At 45.4% G+C, this 17,754-nt stretch overlaps 1 protein-coding gene across 1 annotated transcript in view; it reads right to left on the reverse strand.

Moving 5' to 3' along the window:
- Nucleotides 1-17,754, reverse strand: part of TMEM131 (transmembrane protein 131) — a 136,331-nt gene that overhangs the window by 56,560 nt on the left and 62,017 nt on the right. Inside the window, exons 5-6 of the mRNA XM_068139069.1 lie at nucleotides 1,718-1,841; nucleotides 638-754 (exon numbers count right to left, since the gene is read on the reverse strand). Coding sequence (XP_067995170.1) covers nucleotides 638-754; nucleotides 1,718-1,841 — 241 coding nt within the window. The remainder of the gene's footprint in view (nucleotides 1-637; nucleotides 755-1,717; nucleotides 1,842-17,754) is intronic.

The following is a 17,754-nucleotide window of genomic DNA, read 5'->3' on the forward strand; positions in this document are numbered from 1 at the left end:
GTATTTCTCACAACTGCTACTTATTTACATTGACATACTCAGAACCCAGCAACTCAAAATGACATCTTTTTTCCTGATACTCTGCAATATGAGGTATCAGCTAACGGTTACAATGATGTGAAATATTCTTTAATCATACCATTATGGAACAAACTATGCATATGGGAAGCATTTTTGTTGCTGTTTTCAAAACACTGCCATTGTAAGAGTCATAATCATTCAACAAGAGGATTTCTCTCACTTTTCAGACTCATCTGTCTAGTTTATCTTTCTGAATCATAGAATCTCCCAGTGAGTAGTTTTTCACCAGCTTAATGAATAACACTGCCCTGTTACTGGATCAGATGAGTACAGAACTAAAGAATGAGCTTGATTATTGTAATGAGCTAATAAAGTTTAACACACAAAAAAGCTGTTGGGAGGATTTTAAACCCTACATAATTTTAATTAATCTGTCTTACAGTACTACCCTACAGATATTTACAATGCTATGTCTCTGTGTTACAACGAGCAGCAAGGGTGGAAATAAAACCCACTATTGTGTGAATATCCTTGGATGGTTAAGCATACCAGAAAAGATACTGCTCTGGTTGATTCACACTTCACGTGTTTTCCTGAAAGAGTGCAATTCTCTTACCTGATAAGTAAATACCCCATGATTAGAAGTGTTAATAAATAAAGTGTTCTCTACATTTCCCACTACTCTTGCAAGGAAAACTACATCAAAAGATGTATTCCCTCCTGGAAGTATTTTCTGGAAGAAATAAAATCAAGAAAGTAGAGAAATAAGCAAAACTTTATTGAATACATTCCAGTCTGCAGATGAACAATAGGTCTTTGTGCTACAGAAGAGACCAATGTGTTTGTTATGAAAAAGTGAAGTTGGAAAGTCTACTGCAAATCGGGGGGGTGGAAGGTTGGGGTGGGGGGGGAAGTAGAAGTTTCAGACAAATAACATTCAACAAAATAATTAATATACCAACTATTATATAGTGCAGGATCCTATTTAATTGAATTTTTATGATTAATTCTAATCTTAGGAGAGTTTAGCTTATCACAGAAATATTTTGGACTTCTAGCTTACAGAACATTGGAGAAATGGATTCTTGTAGCAATTACTCAAGTGAGAAAGCTTATATACAGGTTTTCTCAATTTTTTTGTGTTCACATGATGCCTACCAAGCCACAGGCCCTGAAGACAAAACCAAAACACAACCAGAGGACTCTATCTGACAGCAACATCGTTAAGATTTAATCCTGCTGATGTCATGCTTTTTAATTTGCAAGTTCTTGTAGCATGCTTGTAGTAGTTACAAGTTCATTGCAGTGACTGCTTCACACCAATACCACTTAACATTTTCAGAAAAATTAAATGAACAGCATATTGCTATATATGTTCTAAAGCAATGTACACTTATTCACTTAAGAAACAAAGCAGATCTGCTGTAAAACCCTCAGTTACAGTTTACAATCCCAGTGCTGTCAGAACTCCTATACAGTATTTCATTCCTTCTCTTCTAATAGGGTTTAGTGCTCCTGTGCTGTCCAAATTTGCCTATTAACTGACAGAAGGTCAAGAAGCGTAGCATCTTAATACATTTAGGTATGTAATTATTGCAGTATGTGGCTCATTTGAAGAAGGAAACAAAAACCAAGCTCCCGCTTGGGGTGTGGACAGGGAAGGAAAACCTCATTTTGAGAAAGTAGAATAACTTACCCTATTTTGAAAAAATGATGCATGAAAATGTGATGTTGTAGCAGATATTGATACTAATGTAATTGTTTCTTCTGAGCTAGGGTTATGTAGGTAAACTTTTTCCATTTTTGGCATTCCAACTGGCCTGTTGAAACAGATATTTTTAAAGTGTTAGAATTCTAGAAAATAGAGCAATGACTTTCATCCCAGAAAACCAGACAGGAACATAACAATGATGAATACTGCCAACAGACGTTTGCAATTATTTTAATATATTTTTTTTCCAGTAACATGTGTAAATTCTACCTTGAAGAATTACTTATTTAACATCTTTTCATTATTTCTTTGATTACTTTTCCTGAAGGCTTACCTAACATTGTATCATACTCTAAAATGACAACAGTCCAAAATAACATTCCATTTTTCAGGTTTTTACTTCACAGTCAAAAGAGGCAGTTTTCTATTTGCTATGCTAGAATATATAAATTATTATCTTAAGAAACGTTTCACCTATGAACTTAAAATATATGGAATACATTCTAGATGAAAGTCTAAGCACACGTTTTCCCTGATAAGTTGCCGCCCCACCCAGAACTTTTCTGGTATTATATTTTATAATATACTCTACAGAATTAAATACACAGACAGGAGCATCAACAATTATTTCATTTGCAAATTGCATTTAATCTTGTATCTTAAGGGGAAAAAAAACAGTAATGCTTGAAATAAATTGTAGAATTTAAGATTTCTGCAACTCAGAAGTCAAACAGCTAAACAGCAGCATGCTTTTGCAGTAACAAGATATGCTAACAGTTTATTCTACACATGCTTTAGGCTTGTTTCTTTTTCCTTACAACAGCTAATGTGACAAAAAATGCTTCCTTTTTTTCAGACTTCGGTATTTTCAAAACACTTGTTTTATCAGCACCAAAGCACTAATAAAGCATGTAGATTACAGTTTGCTCCAAATGAAATTTTGGAACAAAATAATTAACTCTTATGTTTCAGGCTACAGATATTCCATGTGACACTCCCTCCTATGTCACCTCCTCCAAACACTGCAAGTACCTCAAAACTTGATGAAAATGACTGACTGTAGTATCTGAAGAGATGATGACCAGTAATAGGTCTGCCATCACCAGTTAGCTTTAACAAGCCAAATTATTAAGCACTATTGTAGTTGTATGGTTTTTTAGTTTGGAGGGAAGAGTGTCTCTTAATAGATTGGGCAATTTAAGTTTTCTTTAAATTAAAAGCTGTGTTGATTACTGTCACTCCATTCAAACTACAGCACAATTTTACAAAATTATTGTGGTAACAGACAAAACCCACATATGAAACTTGCTAAACAGATGATAAAGACCATAATATTAATAAAAAGACATAATTAGTCATCTTCAAACTGCACCATCACTAACAGTAGAATGTACCTGCACTCTACTACAGTAAATCTCTTTGCATTGCTTGCTGAGTCCTCCTAATTTCACATCTCCATTAGCAAACACTTGGTCTTGCTTCTTCTTTCAGTGTCCAAAAAAATAATTATCTTATTTTGACTTCTCTAACTTAACTAGTAAAGCTGACAATTTCTCTCCTCATCCCATACAAACCCATACATCCAGGTTAAGCCATAAGAGTATGTGCATATGTTTCCCATATACATGGGGCTGTGATGTTTTGCTACAACTGCTACATTGCTGATCAATGGAATCAAATAGTAAACCCATACACCATTTGCTAGGAAAAAGCTTATCAGACCAGAGGAGTTTGAGTGAGAGCTAGCCCCATCTCTACCCCACATCCATGAAATAAAAACTAACCACCCACCCACAAAAGCACAACTGAGAAAAGTGTCTGCTGATAGAGTTACCCAGCATCTCCTGAATTCTGAATTGCTTCAAGTGCTTTGTCACTAACATCAGTACAGAGGAACTTGAGTATTTTATGTTTGGTAACTGTGAAAAGTATAAGCAAGCTTTTGTAACAGCCAGCAATTTCGCAGCGTATTTGTTGTTTAAAGAAAGTGGCCATGTCTTAAGCATTCTCTAATTCTAACAAAAAGGAAAGAAAGGAAGAAAATAGTCTAACCCACCAACACTGAAGAAAGTTTTCAGTCTCTCACAGTGCGGTGGGTTAACGCTCATTCTGAAAACAAAAAACAAAGCAGGGTGGAGGGCTTGCGGGAACTTTGCACGCCCTGCAGGGCGTTTCTCCCCCCATCCCCCCTCCCTCCCCGCACTCAGGAAGCTGAGTCTGTTCCACTCTCCCGTCCCTGCCCAGCTAGGGTATAAAAGGGGAGGCACGGGGGTCATTAGCTCTCCTTTTGGCTTCTGCCTCTCCTGTATGAGAGCTACTGCGGCTGCCCTCCTGCTCCTGCGCCACGTGGTCAGGCATCATAGTATCAGTCAGGGTTGGAAGGGACCACAAGGATCATCTAGTTCCAACCCCCCTGCCATGGACAGGGACACCCCACACTAGATCAGGCTGGCCAGAGCCTCATCGGCCCGGTCTTAAACACCTCCAAGGACGGCGCCCCAAACACCTCCCTGGACAACCCATTCCAGGGCTTCACCACTCTTATGGTGAAGAGCTTCCTCCTCACATCCAGCCTGAATCTCCCCACCTCCAGTTTCATTCCATTCCCCCTAGTCCTATCACTACCTGATATCCTGATCCTTCTCCCTGCTGCCTCCACACCTCTTCAGAGAGAAACTGATTTTGTATTCTTCCTCTTTGTCCCCCTCCCATCCATCCCTGTTCCTTGCCCTTGTGAATCTTACTTGTTATTTATATGTATATATATATATATATATGTTTGTTTTACTTTGTTTAAAGAAAAAAAACTGTTTACCTCTCTACTTCCAAGCCGACCTCAAATCATTGTTTTGGCTTTTTTCCCTCTCTGCTGGGGGGGGGAAGGAGGAAGGAGCAGGGGAGAGATTCTCAGCCTTGCCCCCATCTGAGCTCTTAACTCCCAGTTAAGGCTTAAACCATCACAAACTCCAATTTCCCTTTCCCCTTATCAGAATTTCCTTATTACAAAAATTTCTTGTCACAATTTCTGGCTACTTCTCTTCAAGAGATCGTGTTCAGCATCTCCCCAAGAAGGAAAAACCATCCTTCCCTATTGCAATGCTCTCCAACCAATTTTCCTGAGAGAGGCTTAAGAGCTGAAAACAAGAATCAAGCAGAATGGTTTCTATGAACCGCAACATCTGGAAGCAAGAGAAGATGAGGCAGATTCTAAGTGTTTTATTACATATCAGCAAACAGCATGGCTAGCATATGACCTGTGGCCTCTACAGAGAAGCAGCAGTGTACTTAAAAATCTAAGCTCAAAGTTGACTTGACTTGTGAAACATCACAAAGTCAAGAAAACAATGTTTAATGAACCAGTAACACAGATGTCCCAGCTTGTTTCTGTCAGAAAGGTGGTTTGGAAGTAAAACTCATAGCAGGAAATGTTTCAAATATTAACAGTCTTTTAAAGGACTTCATGTTTTTCCAGTTCTGAAAAGAGGCGAATGTAAGACACTACATTTGAGAGGCTGTAGCCTATAAAACAACAAGTAGGCAAGCAGTTCACTAATTTCAGATCCCTGGCTACCTTCATATTCCATCACAATATAATTATCAGTGATAAAGGTAGAAGTCAATAGGTTTTATTTCCAAACAAGCCCAGTATTATGTTTTGCTCAGACACAGCTTTCCTTACATTCTTTAAGCTTAATGTTAGCCAAACCTACAGATATAGAACAAGCCTCACTCATTTTTTCTGCCATCAGACACGGTAAAATCCAGGTAAAGAAGTGTGCATCAGACACCTTTAATGAACCTACATTCCAAGTTTATAATCGCCTAAGAGGTGTTCTCCAAGCTGCTGATCATCAAGCTGCAATGCTCTGCACAAGTATAGCGTGTCACCTGCTGCAAATTTTCACAGCAGAATTTCCTGGAGCAGTCACAGCTGGCACTTTTCATTGCCAGAATCAGGTACAGACACACACCTTCAGGCAAACACAAAATGTTGAAGTATGCAGCATTTTCCTCCTGATCTTTTGTCCCTGCATAATATTAGGTCCACCTATACTGATAAAAAAAACAGATACTGTAACCTAGATGAAATTGTAATTAGCAAGTGCCTGTTCAAACGAGTGAAGAAGCCTGAGCTCACATTCTTTGGTGCTCCAACTCAACTCTCCAAAATCTGAGTTAGTATGTGCACTGTATTGTAAGCACGTCCCTTGGAATGGAATTAAATGATATGGAATTGAATGAATGGAATTAAATGATCAAAAGGTAGATTCTTTCAAAGGAAATCAGCTCCTGCACAAAGTTGGAGATACTAGTTCTTGAGTTCCTGGTTCAAAAACACCTAGTTACTCACTGTGAAGCTAATGTAGATTGAGAAAATACCCTTTTAAGAATAATTACATTTCTTTGTACTACATATAGCTTAGACGCCTCTATAAAATGCTCTCTTGATTGATCAAAATTGAAAGGAATCTATTACTGAAGAATAAAGGATACAAATTCAGCCAATATAACCTTCCTCTTCTATCTCCTGTTTTTTCTAATGGGACCAGAGAGAGAACTGAAGTTCCCATTCAGATTTTGGAATGCTATGAATACAGATAAATATATTTCAGATTCAATTCAAGTAACTTCCTCATAAATTTGACATTTTAACAAATGTTTTCCCCTAAATGCTTGCTGTTTTTTCTTCTTCTTCTTTTGACATCTTTGGCACTGCTGAAACAATTGTAAGGGCTGTGAGAAATTGTTATTAATATTTGGCTTTTGCAAGGGGAATTACTGGGGACTGTGGGGCTCAATCGTTGAGCTAATTGGTTGGTTGTGATCTGTATTGTGTGGGGTTCATTCTTGTGTATTGGGAGAGAAAGGTGAGGTGCCAACATGTCTTAAGACTGGCCAGGTCAAAAGTGCAGGTTTTGTCTCAGTCCTGATGGAGAGGAGTAGGAGCGTGCTGGGGAATATATGAATATGTATGTTTGAATACATGAATATGCATGGTTGAATATATGAATATGTATGTTTGCCGTCTATATAAATTCAACTCGTGTTGTTATGGTGCGCCTCTAGCAAACTCACTATGTGTCCAGCACTTTGTTACCTTTATTTTATAATAAATTGGTTATAAATTTCAGCAGTGAGTTCGTTCCTCACAGGGCTGTCCGCAAAACCTCTACCTTGGACTTCTGGAGGGCTGACTTCGATCTGTTCAGGATAGTAGTTCAGAGAGTCCCTTGGGAAGCAGCCCCCAAAAACAAAGGGGCCCAGGAAGATTGGACTTACTTTAAGGATGAAATTATGAAGGCACAGGAGAAGGCTGTTCCTACGTGCCAAAAAACAACCCAGCAGGAAGAAGACCAGCCTGGTTGCGCACAGAGCTTTTGCAAGAGTGAGTGTATCAGCTTTAGAAAAAGGGGCAGGTGAACCAGGAGTCATTTAAGGATATTGTAAGGTCATGTAGAAAGAGAAACAGAGATTTGAAAGCTCAGTGATAACTTAATCTGGCCAATTCTGTTAAGGATAATAAAAAGTACTTTTAGAAATATGTGAATAACAAAAGGAGGGCCAGGGAAAATCTCCATTCCTTATTGGAATATAGTAAGGGAAGACAAGGAAAAGGCTGAGGTACTTAACAGCGTCTTTGCCTCAGTCTTTAACAAAAAGATTGGATATCCTCAGGACAACTGGGCTCCTGAGTTGCCCTGGTAGACAGGGATGGAGAGCAGAATATCCCCCCGTAATCCAGGAGGAAGTACTTAGTGACCTGCCATGCAAATTAGATCCTAACAAGTCAATGGGTCCAGACAGGATTCATCCTAGGGTGCTTAGGGAGCCAGCACAAGAGCTGGCTAGGCCACTCTCCATCCTGGCTAACTGGGGAGGTCCCAGATGACTGGAGGTGGGCCAGTGTGACTCACAGTATCACAAAGGTTGGAAGAGACCTCAAAGATCATCGAGTCCAGCCTGTCACCACAGACCACATGACTAGACCATGGCACCAAGTGCCACGTCCAATCCCCTCTTGAACACCTCCAGGGACGGTGACTACACCACCTTCCTGGGCAGCACATTCCTCCCATCCATAAGAAGGGCCAATGCATACAGTATGGGCAGTAAGCAAGATGAGCTGGAAGTCCTGCTCCACCAGGGTGACTATGATATAGTCGCCATCTCAGAAACATGGTGGGACAACACACACGATTGGAGTGCTACACTGGGGGGTTACAGGCTCTTTAGGAGAGATGGGCAAGGGAGAAGAGCAGAAGGGATGGCCCTGTATATTAGGGAGTTGCTCTCTGCCACAGAGCTTGAGGTGGAGGATGAAGGGATTGAGAGCCTGTGGGTTAAAATCAGAGGGAGGCCTAATAAATCTGACATACTGGTTGGAGTCTGTTATAGACCACCCAACCAGGATGAGGAGGCAGATGAAATATTCTATCAGCAGTTGGAGGCTGTCTCAAGATCATCGGATCTTGTCCTTGTAGGTGACTTCAATCTGCCTGATATCTGCTGGGAACTTAATTCAGCAGAGAGGAGGCAGTCCAGAAGATTCCTGGAGTGCATGGAGGACAGCTTCCTGATGCAGCTGCTAAGTGAGCCTACCAAGGTTCAGGCTCTGCTTGACCTGCTGTTCTCCAATAGAGAAGGGCTGGTGGGAGACGTGACCGTGGGAGGCTGCCTAGGGTGCAGTGACCACAAGATAGTGAAGTTTTCAATATGCAGGGAGATAGGGAAGAGCACTAACAGAACCCTCACCTTGGACTTCTGGAAGGCAAACTTCAGCCTGTTTAAGAAATTTATTCACAAATTTCCCTCAAGAACCAGGGCGTCCAGGAGGGTTGGACCTACTTCAAAAACAGGAGCTCTTGAGGGCACAGGAACTGGCAGTTCCCATGTGCCGAAAGATTTTTAGAATAAACCTTTATTTAGAATAAACCAAACCAGGTTGGAAGAGACCTTCAAGATCATTGCACCCAACCCATCAACCAATCCAACCCACCTAAACAACTAACCCATGGCACCAAGCACCCCATCAAGTCTCCTCCTGAAAACCTCCAATGACAGCGACTCCACCACCTCCTTGGGCAGCCCATTCCAATGGGCAATAACTCTTTCTGTACAGAACTTCTTCCTAACATCCATCCTAAAGCTCCCCTGGTGCAGCCTGAGACTGTGCCCTCTTGTTCTGGTACTGGCTGCCTGGGAGAAGAGACCATCATCCGCCTGTCAACAATCTCCCTTCAGGTTGTAGAGAGTGTAGAGAGTGATAAGGTCACCCCTGAGTCTCTTCTTCTCCAGGCTAAGCAATCCCAGCTCCCTCAGTGTTTCCTCAAAGGGCTTGTGTTCCAAACCCTTCACCTACTTCGTTGCCCTTCTCTGGACTCGTTCCAGCAAGTCAACATCCTTCCTAAACTGAGGGGACCAGAACTGGACAAAGGACTCGAGGTGCGGCCTAACCAGTGCAGTGTACAGGGGGAGAATCACCTCCCTGCTCCTGCTGGCCACACTCTTCCTGATGCAGGCCAGGAGGATGCCACTGGCCCTCTTGGCTGCCTGGGTACACTGCAGGCTCATGTTCAGCCTACCATCGACCAGTACCCCTGGGTCCCTCTCTGCCTGGCTGCTCTCCAGCCACTCTGACCCCAGCCTGTAGCGCTGCATGGGGTTGTTGTGGCCAATGTGCAGAACCCGGCACTTGGATGTGTTAAATCTCATGCCGTTGGATTCTGCCCATCTGTCCAGCCTGTCGAGGGCCCTCTGCAAAGCTTCTCTACCCTCCAGCAGATCAACTTCTGCCCCCAGTGTGGTGTCATCCACAAATTTACTGATGATGGACTCAATATCCTCATCCAGATCAACAGCAAAGATGTCAAAGAGCATGGGGCCAAGCACTGATCCTTGGGGCACACCACTAGTGACTGGCCGCCAGCTGGATGTGGCACCATTCACCACCACTCTCTGGGCTTGGTCCTCCAGCCAGTTCCTAACCCAACACAGTGTGCTCCTGTCCAAGCCATGGGCTGACAGCTTGGCCAGGAGTTTGCTATGGGGGACGGTGTCAAAAGCCTTGCTGAGGTCCAGGAAGACTACATCCACAGGCCTGCCTACATCCACCAGGCAGATCACCTAATCATAGGAGATCAGGTTGGTCAGGCAGGACCTGCCCTTCCTAAATCCATGCTGGCTAGGCCTGATCCCTTGGCCATCCTGTAAGTGCTGTGTGATTGCACTCAGGATGACCTGTTCCATAATCTTGCCTGGCACTGAGGTCAGGCTGACAGGCCTACAATTCCCTGGCTCATCCAACCGGCCCTTCTTGTAGATGGGCACAACGTTGGCCAGCTTCCAGTCCTCTGGGACCTCTCCAGTGAGCCAGGACTGCTGAAAAATGATGGATAGTGGCTTGGCCAGCTCATCTGCCAGCTCTCTCAGCACCCTAGGATGAATCCCATCTGGTCCCATGGACTTGTGGGGATCCAAGCAGCTGAGGAGAGCTCCAACTATCTGCTCATGGAACAGAGGAAAACTATGCAGCTCCCTGGCTCCTTCTGCCAGCTCTGCAGGCCAGCTGTCAGGAAGACGTTCTGTCCTGCTAGTAAAAATTGAGGCAAAGAAGGTGTTAAGTACCTCTGCCTTTTCCTCATCCTTTGTTACAGCGTTCCCCTCTGTGTCCACCAAGGAGTGGAGGTTGTCCTTGCCCTTTCTCTGGCTATTAATGTATTTATAGAAGGACTTCTTGTTGTCCTTCACAGCAGAGGCCAGTCTAAGCTCTAAATGTGCTTTTGCCTCCCTAATTTTCTTCCTACAAGACCTAGCAACATCCTTAAACATTCTATGGGTTGCCTCCCCTTTCTTCCAAAGATGATACACCCTCTTTTTTTCCCTCAGTTCTTTTAGAAGTTCATTGCCCATCCAGGCTGGCCGTCTGCCCCAGCAGCTCATCGTCTGGCACACTGGCACAGCCTGTTCTTGCACCTTCAAGAGTTCTTCCTTGAAGCAGGTCCAGCTCTCCTGGACCCCTTTGTTTTTAAGGGCTGTTTCCCAAGGAAAATCCTGAGTTAGTTCCTTGAGTTACCTGAAGACTGCCCTCCGGCAGTCCAGAGTCTCCTTGCTGCCCCTCTTAGCTTGACTGAATACTGAAAATTCAATTATCTCGGGGTCACTGGCCCCTATAACACCCTCCGACCACCACATCACCCACCAGCCCTTCCCTATTGGTGAAGAGGTGGTCAAGCATAGCCTTACCCCTGGTAGGCTCACACAGCACCTGGGTTAAGAAGCTGTCCTCCATGCACTCTAAGAACCTACTAGACTGTCTCCTCGCAGCTGTGTTGAGATCATCGTATCATAGTATCATAATATCAGTCAGGGTTGGAAGGGACCACAAGGATCATCTTGTTACTGCAATGGACAGGGACACCCCACACTAGATCAGGCTGGCCAGAGCTTCACCCAGCCTGGTCTTAAACACCTCCAGGAATGGAGTCTCAACCACCTCCCTGGACAACCCATTCTAGGGCTTCACCACTCTCATGGTGAAGAACTTTCTCCTGACATCCAGCCTCAATCTCCCCACCTCCAGCTTCATTCCATTCCCCCTAGTCCTATCACTATCTGACATCCTGAGAAGTCCCTTCCCAGCCTTCCTGTAGGCCCCCTTCAGATACTGGAAGGCCACAATTAGGTCACCTCAGAGCATTCTCTTCTCCAGACTGAACAGCCGCAAGTCCTTCAGTCTGTCCTCATAGGACAGGTGCTCCAGCCCTCTGATCATCCTTGTGGCCCTTCTCTGGGCACCTTCCAGCACCTCCACATCCCTCTTGTAAGAGGGGCTCCAGAACTGGACACAGTACTCCAGGTGGGGTCTCACCAGAGCTGAGTAGAGGGGGAGGATCACCTCCCTCGATCTGCTGGCCACACTTCTCCTGATGCAGCCCAGGATCTGATTGGCTTTGCGGGCTGCAAGTGCACACTGAGAGCTCATGTGGAGCTTTTTGTCCACCAGCACCCCCAAGTCTCTCTCCTCAGGGCTGCTTTCCAGCCAGTCACTGCCCAGCCTGGATTTGTGCCTGGGATTGCCTCCACCCACATGCAGGACCCTGCACTTGCTCTTGTTGAACCTCATGAGGTTGGCTTGTGCCCACCTCTCCAGCCTGTCAAGGGCCCTCTGGATGGCCTCCCTTCCCTCCAGCGTGTCTGCTGCACCACACAGTTTGGTGTCATCAGCAAACTTGCTGAGGGTGCACTCAATGCCACTGTCCATGTCACCCACAAAGATGTTGAACAAGACAGGTCCCAGGACTGATCCCTGAGGGACTCCGCTTGTCACTGGTCTCCACTGGGACATGGACCCATTGACAGCCACTCTTTGGGTGCGGCCGTCAAGCCAGTTCCTTACCCATCTAGTGGTCCACCCATCAAACCCATGTGTCACCAGTTTGGAGACCGGGATGTGGTGCGGGACAGTGTCAAAGGCTTTGCTCAGGTCCAGGTAAACGACATCAGTTGCTCGCCCCTCATCTATTAATTTTGTCACCTGCTCATAGAAGGCCTCCAGATTGGTCAGGCAGGATTTGCCCTTGGCAAAGCCATGCTGACTGTTCCCAATCACCTCTTCACTATTCTTCTGAGTCAATAGTGCCTCCAGGAGGATCTGCTCCATGATCTTTCCGGGCACAGAGGTGACACTGACTGGCCTGTAGTTCCCTGGTTCCTCCTTCTTGCCCTTTTTGAAGATGGGGGCAATGTTTCCCCTTTTCCAGTCTGTGGGGACTTCCCCAGACTGCCATGACTTTTGAAATATAATAGAGAGGGGTTTAGCAACCTCATCTGCCAGTTCTCTCAGTACCTGTGGGTGTAATCCGTCGGGTGCCATGGACTTGAACACTTTCAGGTTCTTCAGGTGATCACGAACCTGATCTTCACTTACAATGGGCAGTTCTTCCTCCCCGTCCCTGGCATTGTCTTCCATAACATCAGGAATGTGGCCAGAGGCCCTTGCAGTGAAGACTGAGGTAAAGAAGTTATTGAGTACCTCAGCCTTTTCCTCATCACTTGTGACCATTTCACCAGTTTCTTTTCTGAGGGGACCCACACCTTCCCTGGTCTTCTTCTTGCCATTAATATACCTGTAGAAGTTCTTAGTGTTCCCTTTAACCTCCCTGGCTAGATTCAATTCAAACTCTGCTTTGGCTTTCCTAAACAGGTCTCTTGCTGCTCGGGCAGCTTCCTTATATACCCCCTGTTCTAGCTGTCCTTCTCTCCACTTCCCGTAGAGTTTCTTTTGAAGTAATAGTGTGTCCAGTAGCTCCTTGCTCATCCAGGCAGGCCTCCTAGCAATCTTTCCTGCTTTTCTCTTTGTTGGTATACATAGCTCCTGGACACAGAGGAGGTGGTCCTTGAATATTGGCCAGCTGTCCTGGGTCACTCTTCCCTCCAGGGCTTTGTCCCACGACACTTTGGCTAGCAGATCCCTGAAGCAATCAAAGTCTGCACACCTAAAGTCTGCACGCCTAAAGTCTGCATGCCTAAAGTCTAGGGTCATAAGCTTAGAATACTTCCTCCTGATTGCCCTGAAGGTATTAAATGCAACTGCTTCATGATCACTGCAGCAAGGCTGTCTCTGAGCCTCACATTGGTTACCAGCCCTTCCCTGTTGGTGAGAACAAGGTCCAGCATAGCACCTTTTCTTGTTGGTTCCTCTACCATTTGGTGGAAGAAGTTGTCTTCTATGCAGTCCAGGAACATCCTGGATTGCTGGTGCCTTGCTGTGTTGTCCCTCCAGCAGATGTCAGGGTGGTTGAAATCACCCATGAGGACCAGGGCTTGTGACCTGGAAGCCGCTTCTATTTGCCTGTGGAGGGCCTCATCTGCTTGGTTCTGCTGGTCAGGTGGCCTGTAGGAGACCCCCCACAGTAATACCTCCTTCCCTTGTCTTGCCTTTAATTTTAACCCATACACTCTCAACCAGCTCATCATCCCTCCCCAGGTGGAGCTCCACTGATTCCAGCTGGTTATTGACATAGAGGGCAACACCTCGTCCTCTCCTTCCCTGCCTATCCTTCCTAAAGAGCTTATGCCCATCTATCCCTACATTCCAGTCATGGGAATCATCCCACCAAGTTTCAGTAATAGCCACTATGTTGTGGCATCCCAGCAGCACAGCGGCCCTTAACTCATCCTGTTTGTTGCCCAAGCTGCACGCATTCTCATAGAAGCACTTCAGCTGGGCTGGCCCTGTCCTCCTCTTGTGCCAATTCCCCTCGGTTTCCACAGAATGTCCTGGTGCATCATTTGTGGCTTGCCTCAGGGCAGCAAGTTGAGAGCCCTTACCAGCTCTCCATCTCTCTGCCTCTGGTGAGCTGCCCCTCTGTTTGTCACCGGCCAGCAGGAGACTAGTAACCCCTTCCCCCTTCAAATCTAGTTTAAAGCCCTATCAATGAGCCCTGCCAATTCCTGCCCCAGGATTCTTTTCCCCCTCTGGGACAAGTGTGTCTCATAAGTTGTTTTCAGCTCTGGTGCCTTGAAAACCAATCCATGATTGTGGAACCCAAAGCCCTGTTGATGGCACCAGCCCCTGAGCCATGAATTGACCTGTCGGCCCTTCCTCAGTGTTCCCTCATCCATTGCTGACGTTACAGGGATAGCAGAGAACACAACTTGAGCTCCTGATCCCTTTAGCAGTTGCCCTAAGGTTCTGAAATCTCTTTTAATTGATTGTGAGCCTCTCACTCTTGCATCATCACTACCCACCTGAAAGACCAGAAGTGGGTAGTAGTCTGAAGGACTCACAAGTTTGGGGATTTTATCTACAATGTCTTTTACTTGGGCACCAGTGAGGCAGCTGATCTCTCTATGAAATGGGTCTGGTCTGCATATTGGATTAGTTATGATGGCTGACCTGAGGCAACCTGTCATTGGTGCAGCTTCTGACCTTCTTGAGTCCTCGACCTTACCAATGACCTGTTTCTCCTGCAGAGCCTCATACCTGTTCTGTAATTGCACTTCAGGCAGCGTGCTGCTCAAAGTAGCAGGCTTTCTTCGTTTGCATTTCTTCCATCGGGCAGAGACCTGTTCCCATTGGCCCTGCTCATGTGGGTTACTACATGGAGGTTGAGAGGCTTTATGCTGGGAAGGTATCAAACTCCCTGTTGCACTGAGCTGTCCCCTGTTCTGGTTTTGAAGACGTTAGATTACGGGAATAGTCAATTTTCCTTTCACCATCTCTTACGGCTCTTAGCCTTTCCACCTCTTCCTTTTTTTTCGGCCACCATGCTCATCAGATCACTGATCTGCTCACACCTAACACAGGAGTTGTTCCTTCCATCCTCCATATCGAGTGCCAGGTTCCAGCACTCACTGCAGCCACCTACCTGAACATCTGCATGCTTGTGTGTGGTCTCTGTTTGGGTGCCCACTGTTCTTCTATTAGCCTTTGCTCTAGTAGTAACCACCTTGCGGCAACCACCCTCTCCACCCAAGTGTTTTTTGGGTTTTTTTTTGTGTTTTTTTTCCCATCAGTGAGAAGGCTGAGCTGAGCTCCTCAAGCTGCCTCCTCTCTCTTCAGCCACGTGCTGGGTTCTGTTTGGTTGGTGTGTGGTTTCCATGGCAACCCCTCCCCCAGCTACATCACTGCCCTCAGGCACCTAGACAACCTGAGCCAGCTGCCCCTCCTCCCCTCTTCAGGAGGTCCTGAGCCAGCAGCCCCTTACTGCCTGAAAAGCAAGGGAAGCAAAGCCAAAAGTAAACTCCCAGTGCTGAGCTCCTCAATCTGCCTCCTCTCTCTTCAGCCACGTGCTGGGTTCACGCTGATATCCCAGCAGGTATCAGGGAGGTTGAAGTCACCCATGAGAACAAGGTCTGGAGATCTTCAGACAGCCTTAAGTTGCTTATAGAATGCTTCATCAACATCTTCCTCCTGGTTGGGTGGTCTATAACAGACTCCAACCAGGATGTCTGCTCTGCTGGTCTTCCCTCTAATTCTCACCCACAAGCACTCAACCCGATCGTCCCTGATCTCTAGCTCAATGGTATCTAGTGCCTCCCTGATGTATAGGGCCACCCCTGCACCACTTCTTCCTTGCCTGTCTCTCCTGAAGTGCCTGTAGCCGTTAATTGCAGTGCTCCAGTCATGCGAGTCATTCCACGACGTCTCTGTGATGGCAACTACATCATAACTTTCCTGCTGCAACAAGGTTTCCAGCTCCTCGTTTTTTCCTTCCTGCATTAGTGTACATGCACTTCAGCTGGGCTGCTGGTTTCACCCCTGACTCCAGCTTACCACCCTCAGACTCCTGTCTGGGGAGACTAATTGCAGCCCCTTCCCTCTTCAAATCTAGTTTAAAGCCCTATCAATGAGGCCTGCCAATTCCCTTCCTAGAATCTTTTTCCCTTTGAGGGATAGGCCATTCTCATACACTCTGATCTTTCCCCTCCCCTGGGACAGATGTACTCCATCTGTTGCCAGCTGGCCTGGTGCAGTAGAAAGTTCTCCAAGATCAAAAAAACCAAAATTCTTTTGACTGCACCAGCCTCTAAGCCACTTGTTAACTATAGGTGCTGACCTGTTCCTTATGGTATTCCCTCCTGAAACTAAGGGTATTGATGGAAAAATGATTTGTGCCCCTGACCCCTCAACCAGATCTCCCAGGGCCCTGAAGTCATTTTTGATAGCCCTGGGAGTTCTGGTTGCAACATCATCATTCCCTAACTGCCTAACTAGTAAGGGATAGTAGTCAGAGGGCTGCACCAGGCTAGGCAGCCTTCTGGTAACATCATTAACTTGGGCTCCTGGCAGACAACAGAGTTCTATATGAGAAGGGTCTGGCCAACACATGGGGCCCTCCGTTCCCTTCAGGAGGGAATCACCAATAACAATTACCCTCCTCTTTTTTTTAAGGGAGCAGGTCCTGATGTCAGGGGAAGGCTGTTTAACCTTAGGCTGGTTTACCTTAGGCTTCTTAGCCTCAGGGAAAACCCCAGATGGTGTGTCCTCTTGCAGCAGAATCACCTCACCCTTGACCTCCATTGCCCCATGCCTGTTTTTCAAGAGCAGTGGGGAAGGTGATGAGAGGCAAAGAGGTTTTACTTTGTGTCTTTTGAGAGAAACCTGCATCCATTCCCCTCTGCTTTTTGGATAACCAGCCTCTGCTGGGGGAACCTGCAGAGCCTGGTTACTCAAGTTCGTCTCCCTTCTACAATCCCTTACATCTCTAAGTTTAGCAACCTTGTCCATCAGCCTGGCCACCAGGTTAAGCAGATAGTCTGTCTGCTCACACCTAATGCAGGAGTTGTCCCCACTACCCTGCATGTCAAGTGCCAGGCTCCAGCACTCTCTGCAGCCAGATGCCTGGACACCTACCTCTTGCTTATGACACCTACCTACCTGCTTATATTCCCCCTCAGTCTGAGTCGAGACTGATTTTTTTAATGAGTTATTGTGATGAGTTACCACCATGCCCAGCCCTGCCCACGGGACCTACTGGAGAAAGTTTTAGAAAAAGTGTGGCGGTGTGCGCTTCTGAGTGAGAAGCAGTGGGCTGAAATGGAAGTGCCTGCAAGCTGTGATTTGAATCAAAGAGTATAGTAAGCTATTAATTGCTTTGACAGCATTTTGCAGTCTAGCATGACATGCAAACAAAAAAGAATAGATCTGGACTAAATGTCAATTGAACTGTCAACAGCTTCTTACATTAAACTTTGAGGGAAAACAAAATTTCATTTTGCAACAGTTTTATTTTAAATTCCAACAATCTCAAACCTCCACACATTAGAAGTCTGTCAAAAGTGTAAACACTTGGCTGCACACTATAGGTACCTTATGGGTCCTTTCACTGTGTGTAAATATACTTATTTAAATGTAAGAGATTTAGAAAAACTATACTTAGTAAAATTCTTCACTATTTACTGTTAAGAGATCAGAGCTGTTGAAGAAAATAGACCAAGTTCCTGAACTTATGTTTATGTTGAAGTAATATAAGGTCTGAAGACCTGCAAGAAGGTCTAAAATATTTGAATGTTACCAA

Source organism: Melanerpes formicivorus, unplaced genomic scaffold (assembly GCF_026170545.1).
Source record: "Melanerpes formicivorus ecotype bairdi unplaced genomic scaffold, bMelFor1.0.p_v2 SCAF_1, whole genome shotgun sequence".
NCBI lineage: Eukaryota > Metazoa > Chordata > Aves > Piciformes > Picidae > Melanerpes > Melanerpes formicivorus.